The 8,446-nt window shown below is 38.4% G+C and overlaps 1 protein-coding gene across 1 annotated transcript; it reads left to right on the top strand.

Moving 5' to 3' along the window:
• Positions 1-3,653: 3,653 nt before the first annotated feature.
• On the top strand, positions 3,654-7,611 carry LOC103734318 (olfactory receptor 18-like). The gene is made up of 2 exons (XM_008833207.2): positions 3,654-3,691; positions 6,681-7,611. Exon 2 carries the CDS (start codon positions 6,685-6,687, stop codon positions 7,609-7,611), a length of 927 nt encoding a protein of 308 aa, XP_008831429.1. The 5' UTR covers positions 3,654-3,691; positions 6,681-6,684.
• Positions 7,612-8,446: the final 835 nt, after the last annotated feature.

Raw genomic sequence — 8,446 nt, 5'->3', positions numbered from 1 at the left:
AAAGGTTAAAAAACTCATTCAATTTTATGTCTTACAGGGCTTATACTGAGTTCAATATTGTATAACTGTATTAACTCAACTGTCAACCTAGAAACTTGCACCCACTTGCAAAAGAGATGTACTCTTGCTCTGGAGTGTGTTACTGAATATGTTAAATCTGTAGTGAAATGCTTCTGCTAATCATTTAGTTATTAAAAATTAAAAAATAATAATTAGTAGATGTGAAAAACATTACCATTGAAATCTACCTGCTGGCTTTATATCCTTGCTTAGCTGCCAAGGAGTTCAGAAAGTAACCGGCTGTCACTAGTAAATAATCAGATATATAGAGATTAGAAACGCATATGCAAACAGTGTCAATTGCATCAAAAATGAATTTTTCTGTAAAAAACAGTAAAGATATGTGGTGCGCTAATGCGGTAGTAAATTTTTCCTGTCTAGAAGTAGCATGGATCTCCACAGAACTTCTGGACCAGCTGCAGTCATGAGATCTCTGTAAGTCTGTCCACTTTTCTTTCTTTCAGAAAGGTGTAGTCTTCCCTTTTCTTCTTCATGACTTTCTTACTAAACATGCTTTCTTTAAGGCTTTGGGCTGCCCCTAGCATCTTGTATTTCTTTACTTTTTCTCTAAAGCTTCCTTCTCCCAGACATGTGGCTGTGAGTCAGCTACGTCTGACCTCCATGCAGGCTTTAAACCTGCATGGTTCCATGCCTTTCTTTCCTTCTTCCCACCATTCACCTCCTCAAGGAGGCTGCCAAGATTACCAGCTCACCTGCCCTAAGGATTTTTTCTATAAGATTCTAATAAAATTGTAAAAGCTTAAAAAGAAGTAAAGATATAAAATGTTTCTGTGTAGTAAAAAGAAATAGAGAATTAAATGGTACAAGTTTATTTCCCTGTATGATACTGGTTTTATATTTAATTTCACTGTCTTATTTCAGCATTCTTTTGTTTTTGGGTGAAGATAGATAAGATATACCATAAGTAGAGAGAATCTCTGATTTTCCACGGAAATAGCTTTGGCAACTTGTGGTCCCTTCATGATTAATTAGTTAAATATTGTTTAGATGGACTGGCAAGATGACCTCGCAGGTAAAAATGCTGCCAAGAGCAATGACTCAGGGCCCACGTGGCGCAAGGAGAGAACTGCCTGCTACAAGTTGCTTTCTGATCTCCATATATATACATGCCCTGGCATGCTGTGCCCACCCCCCAAAATAATAAAATATCTAGACATTTTTTAGTCTGTTTCTCTTTACTGGATAGTTGAAGCCATGATATTTAGAGTTGTTCTTGAAAGGGATGCATTGGTTACTGTTATTTTATTTTCTGTATGTGTTCTTTGTCTTTTCTTTCCATACTTTATACCTTCATTTGTTTTCTTTCTGTAATCTCTGTATATGGTCATTTCTCTGTCCTTTGTATTGCTTCAAGTATTCTCTGTATGGCTAGTTTGGTGGACATGAATTCTTACAGTCTACTTGGTTTTTTTTTGGGGGGGGAACTTTTTTTTGAGACAGGGTCTCCTTGTGGCCCCAGCTGGCCTGGAACTTGCTATGTAGACCAGGCTGACCTTGAACTCAAAGTGATCTGCCTGCCTCTGCCTCCTGAGTGCTGGGATTAAAGGCAAACACCACCACACCTGGCTTCCTTGTCTATTTTATCATGAAAGATTTTTCTTTCCCCCTCAACTGTGATAGTTTTGTTGGGTAAAGTATTGTGGCTTGGCATCTATGATCATTTAGAACTTCGAATACTTTGCTTGAGATTCTTCTGACTCACAGTTTGCATTGAAAAGTTATCTATAATTCTGATGGGTTTTCCTTTATATGTGACTTGTTTTTCTCTTGCAGCTGTCAGTATCCTCTCTTTGTTCTATAAATTTAGTGTTTTTACTATAGTATATCATGGGGTTGCTGTTCTGGTCTTGACTAATTGGTATTCTGTGTGCTTCTTGTATCTGTATATGCATGTCTTTCCTTAAGTTAGGGAAGCTTTTGTCTGTAATCCTATTGAAGATCTGATCAATGCCATTGACCAGAGATTCTTCTTTCTGCTTCCTTAAGCAGATTTGGTCTTTTCATGGTGTCTCACATTTATTGCATTCATTCTTGTGTTCTTAAAACAAATTTCATATTCTTTGCTTGAACAGTCCAGTTCTTCAAGTGTGCTATACTGCCTTGATATTGTTTTCCTTTTCATTCCTTCTACTTGTGAATCTTTCTCCTGTGAGTTCAAATTGGCTTATTGAGTTTTTCAATTCCATCTTCATTTTGGCTTGAGTTTTCTTCTATATTTCTATCTCTTTTTGAATTCACTTTCAATCCCTGAATTGTGTTTGCCATTTCATTCATCAATATATTCATATTTTCTTGAGTTTCAATCAGAAGTTTATTCTTATCCTCTTTGAGTTCTTCAAGTTGTTTGTTTTATGTTCTTTAAACTTGTTGAATTCTTTGATCATTTATGATTGTTCTTTTAAGTTCTGGGTCATTGAGTTTCTCTGGGTAGTTCTTATTATAGCACACATCTTTACGACAGGTAGGTTTTGATGGGGACATATTATCTTGGTTTTTCATAGTATTTGTGTTTTTTCACTGTTGGATGGGCATATGGATTTCTTTTGTTGGTTGTGTTTCTGATATGAAATTCTACTCCTCTTTTGTTGAGGTGAAGTTTGTTTCTCTTTATTTTGTTGATGTAGCTTAGCTGCTTTCTGGTTGGGTATGAATAGTAAGTTGTTTTTGTTTCAGTTTCTCACTTTTGATTTTTTATTGGTGGGACAGGATGATTCTAAGGTGGCTCATAAGAGTTCTTCTAGCAGGGCAAAGGGGCCTAGGTACACTTCAAGACCATAGGGATCCAGTGACTGAGTTCTGTCAGGCTACTCCAGAACTCTCCTGTGGCAGGAGGAGAAGGAAGGGGCCTAGGCCCAAGGTGGGAATGGGGACAGCATGCGAAGAGTCTAACTAGCTCAGCAGAGTAGATGTGAGCCTTGGTACAGGAGAATGGAGCTGGTTCTAGAGCAGGAGGATTAAGGCTTACGAGGCCTGTCTGGAGGCTTTAGGTTGGATAAGTATGAGGGAGCTTAAGCCCAAGATGTGGGTGGGGACAGTGTGGGGAGGGACTCAATATCAATAGTTTTTGTACTATATATGTACTATATGTACTATATTCCATTGGGTACAATATTATAACAAAAGATGCATTCCAGTTAGTAAAAAAAAAAACTCCCACTTTTCTCACACATAAAATACTAACATGAATGAAGGAAAGGAAGGGGCTGTAGAGATGGCTCAGTGGTTACAAGAACTGGGTGCTCTTGCAGAAGACCCAGGTTCAGTTTCCAGCACTCACATGGTGGTTAACAATCATCTACAACTCTACTTTTGGAGATATGACACCCTCTTCTGACCCCTGTGGGCATTGCATACATGTGGTGCACCTACATAAATGCAGGCAAAAGCACTTGTACACATAAAATAAATAAAAAAGTTTAAAATGTAAAGGAAGTGGAAATAAGGCATTCTCCTTAGAGACAAAACCAAATGAAAATAGTATGAGATTATTGGTACAGAAGAATTTCTACCTAGATTTCCTAATTCATGCAATGGATTGATAGATGCTGAAACCCCCCCATTTGACAGTTAAGCTGAAAAAAAGTAGTCTAAGTTTTATGTAAAAATTTTATTAACAGGGGACTGGAGAGATGGCTCAGTGGTTAAGAGCATTGACTGTTCTTGCAGAGGACTCGGGTTCAATTCTCAGCACCCATATGGCAGCTAAAAACCATAGTTCCAGTTCCAGGGGATTCAGTGCCCCCTTCTGACCTCTGTGGGCATTGCATGACATGGGTGCACTTACATACATGCAGGCAATACAGTCATACACATGAAATTTAGAAATCAGAAACTTTCTAACAAAACTTTAACAAAACTTAGAAATCAGAAGGAAGGTTGTTCTGTAGGTTAGCCTTGTCCTGAAATTTCCAAATACATATTATTTTTTATTTTTACTTTACCATTAATATTAATAAGTCCTTAGAGACAGGGATAACATGGACCAGTTGGATAATTAGGAGCTATGTGCATTGAGTCCCCAAGGTCATATGGGAAGTAATTAGCCAGTGCCTTTAGACCTGTACTTTACCAGTTCCAATACATTGCCTTTGTATCAGTGTCTCCTACCCTCTAGGACACCTTCATTAACTTGAACTTGTCTTGTTTTCAAATCCCAAGTATACAGCCTTGGTTTCAGTGAACACCAGGCAGGAAGAGGGCAAAGGGTCCATACTACTTGGTAATGTCCCAGGAGAGCCTCAATCAAGTCCAGTAAGTGCTGATGGAGATTGTGGAAGGTAGAGGGACTGTCAGGAGCATTGCTTCTTTGTCATCAAGTGCATGAATGTTGGGGAGGATTCCAAAATGTAGAGCATCAGCTAAGGACTAGGTTCATTTTCTTGATTCTGGGTTAAGTTCTAGGAGCTCTTAGAGACCTACTGTCTGTCCACATTGGTTCTCACTCCAGTAGACATGATCTTCAGGAGGGATCTTTTCTTGGCAGGAAGGATTGGTATGAAATTCTTTTAATTAGGTAAAGAAAGCTGCATCTAAAACCTCCTTCTGAGAGACTTCAGGTGCTAAATTTCTAATTTGTACATGCCATGGTTTATGACCAGAAAACCCCAAATATACTAGGAGTGGTATTTCCAGGGCACTATCAAATAGAGAAAAAAAAGCAGAGCAAAAAAAATGGTCTCACACACAGTGTGGTTGTATAGTGGTAATACAAGTTACTGTATAAAATAAAGTATTTCAGAAATAGTTTTTAAATTTCACTATTGTTTAATTATTTCAGATGCATTGTTCACTAATGCCATATATGTGTTCAGTACCATTTTATGATTATGTGCATATTTATCAAGGTGAAAGTTCATCAAAGTTAAGGCCAGGAATTAAACAGCTGTTTAAAGACATTCATGTTTTTTAAATGATCCCTTATTTTCAGGGTGGAATTAAGTCAGAAAATCAAAGAATTGTGAAACTCCATCAATTAAACTGGCAAATAAAAATTCTCTGAGGTTATGAGCTTTCAAATGTATTTTGAATCTCAATAATGTGGTCTTTAGTTTTATAGAATATAAATAGTCTATATCAAGAAAATTGGTACCATCATCTTGAATAAAAGAACATTTTGATAGTTTCTTAATTTCCTTTAGTTAGAATGATTATTTTAGTATGAGAGAGATATTTAGTTTCTCACCCCCCCAGAATGTGTATGTTGTATTGTAATATGATCAAAGACCATATGATCATATGATCCATAACATTCTTCCTTAGAGTGTCTCTAGTGTGAGTATAGAAAGATGCAAAAACACAAAATCAATGGGAAACCATCCTAGGAATAGTGAGTTTGAAATACAAACCTTTAGACTAGTGATGCTAACAGCCTTGGCCAGAGAAGCTTTTTAAAAAATGTTTTAATTGAATTTTTGTGATTTTAATGATATATTTTGATAACATTTAGGTCCCCTTCCATATCCACACTTCCCCTTACTGCCTTTGTGAAATGTAATGTACTCTATTACATATACAATAAGGCCTTTGGATTCTAATTTGTGTCCCCAAATGCTCTTCAGTTGGGTCCATCTACTGGAGCCTGTTTTTCCTAAGAGTATCACATCCTTAAAGAAATCTGACTCTTCCCCTCCCAGAAGCTCTTGGTTGCCAAGCTCCTTGTCTAAGGCTGGGGAGTCCTACCCAGTTCCCCAAGACTGCTGAGATTTGTCTGACTTGAGCTTATATGGGACTTGTGTATGCTGTCACCTTTGCTGTGATATGAATAACTACCCAGCTGTCTAGAAAACTGTTTCCTTGTGGTCATCTACCACCTCTGGCTCTTACAACCTTTCTGTCCCCTCTTCCACAATGATCCCCAAGCTGTTGGAGGCAGAGGTTTAATATAGGTGTCCTATTCATGGGTAAGCACTCTTCAGTTTCTTATTCTCTGCACATTGACCAGTTGTGGGTCTTTGTGTTAATTATCATCTGCTTCATGAGGAAGCTAAGAGAAATGTAATGGTTACTCAGCAATGGGTAATGGTTCACTCAGACTCATAATGGTCCAAGTGCTAGAGTTAGTGACTGCTGAGTGTTCAGCCCTAAATGTGACATCTATGTAACATCTTCCACCTCCCATGGAGCATCATATAAGAGGGGTGGAAAGAATGTGAGGGCTAGAGGCTGGGGAGGAGTGCTAGGTAAGGCTGTATTCTGGATGTGACATGAGCATTGTAATCGTGAACTCAGCAGCTGTGACCACCCTCAGGAGACCTGCACATGAAATGAAGAGGAGGAGTTTGGAAGAAGAAGGGGGTCAGCACAGGTGGGAGAGGGACAAATGAGGATAATGAGGTGTATATATTCACAATACATTTTATACATGTATGAAACTGTCAAAAATTTAATAAAAATAGTGAGTTTGCAACAAATCAGAAACATTGCCAAGAGTGTTTGGTCATGTGAGAACTTCATAAGACAATATTTTTAATTCAAAATACAGACATAGTGTTGAGTGATGCTAAACTGCCATTTTTTCTTTCTTTTCATTTTCAAAAGTTGTTCAAGTGATACAGAACTACAAAACCTAACACACTTCTTAGAATTCCATCACATGGCTCTCTCATGGCTCTCTCAGATGATCCAGAGATGCAGCCCTTCCTCTTTGGATTGTTCCTGTCTATGTACCTGGTCACAGTGCTTGGGAACCTGCTCATCATCCTGGCTGTCAGCTTTGACTCTCATCTCCACACCCCCATGTATTTCTTCCTCTCCAACCTGTCCTTGGATGACATCTGTTTCATCTCCACAACAGTCCCCAAGGTGGCTGTGGACATCAAAATTCACAGAAGAGAGATTTTCTATGTGAACTGCCTGACACAGATGTCATTTTTGATCCTTTTTGGATGCATGGATGCTAAGCTTCTGACTGTGATGACCTATGACTGGTTTGAGGCCATCTGTCACCCCCTGTATTACTCAGTCATCATGAACCCTCACTTCTTTGGCTTCTTAGTTTCCACGTCTTTTTTAGTTAGTCTTGTGGATTACAAGGCACACAACCTGATTGCCTTGCAAATCATCTACTTCAAGGATGTGGAAATTTCCAATTTCTTTTGTGACCCTGCACAACTCCTTAATCTTGCTTGCTCTGATACATTCATTAATAACATAGTAATGTATTTTGTTGATGTCATATCTGGTTTTCTTCCTATCTCTGGAATCTTCTCTTATTACAAAATTGTTTCCTCATTTCTGAGCGTCCCATCATTAGGTGGGAGATGTAAAGCCTTCTTCACCTGTGGTTCTTACCCATCAGTTGTTTGCTTATTTTACGGAACAGCCATTGGAGTGTATCTTGGTTCAGCGGTGTCACATTCCCCCAGAAAAAGTGCAGTGGCTTCACTGATATACACTGTGATGACCCCTATGTTGAATCCCTTCATCTACAGCCTGAGGAACAGGGACATTAAAAGTGCTGTGAGGAAGCTCCACAGCAGAACAGTGTCATTTCTGGGCCTGTGGTATTCCATTTGTAATGCAGATTGGTAAGTACCAGAACAAAGCACCTAAACTTGTGCACCCTACCCACAGTCAGTTTTGGATTTTGATAACTTTAATTCCATCTCACATTTCATAATAGAATAGTAGTAAAGTTGTAGGGAGGGAGGAAGGGGCATTTAAAAATGAGTACAAATTATCAGTTTGTGGAGATGAGAACGTTATGGAGATGGATGTTTGCTGCATAACAACATGAATGTTACTAATACCAGTGAACAGAACATATTACAATTGTTAATGTGCTTAATTTTATATATCATGAATATTTTACCACTACAAACCATGCCAATAAAAAACATATAGGCAGACTGAAGAGATGGCTCAATGGTTAAGAGAACTGGCTGTTCTTGTAGAGGACTCAGGTTTGATTCCCAGGACCCACAAGGCGGCTAACAACGTCTGTAATTTCTGTTCTAGGGATCTGATGCCCTCTTCTGGCCTCTGTAGGAATTGCATACACATTGTGCATGTAAATGCAGGGAAAACACATACCCATAAAATAATAAATGTTAATTAAAAATAAAAACCCATATAGGCATTAGAAAAATAAAAGCATGAAAAAATGAACATTATACATGAGCTACTAACGAGTTGAGAGGAGGCCTAAACCTTCATAAATATCCATTTTCTACTTTTCTTCTTCTTCAGTTATCATTAGGAAGTCTTTAGAAATTGGGAAGACATGGATCAAATGGGTAATTACAATAAATTGATCCTCCAAGCTCACATAATAGTTAATGATAAGTCTTTTCTCCCATCTCTTCAGCCCACCCATAGTCACTGCTAGCTTTTGCCCATGCCTCAGGGGCCAGCAGTCTTGCCCCAG

Source organism: Nannospalax galili, unplaced genomic scaffold, assembly GCF_000622305.1.
Source record: "Nannospalax galili isolate Female #2095 unplaced genomic scaffold, S.galili_v1.0 scaffold1736, whole genome shotgun sequence".
Taxonomy (NCBI): domain Eukaryota; kingdom Metazoa; phylum Chordata; class Mammalia; order Rodentia; family Spalacidae; genus Nannospalax; species Nannospalax galili.
This window is presented reverse-complemented; position numbering and strand designations above follow the sequence as displayed.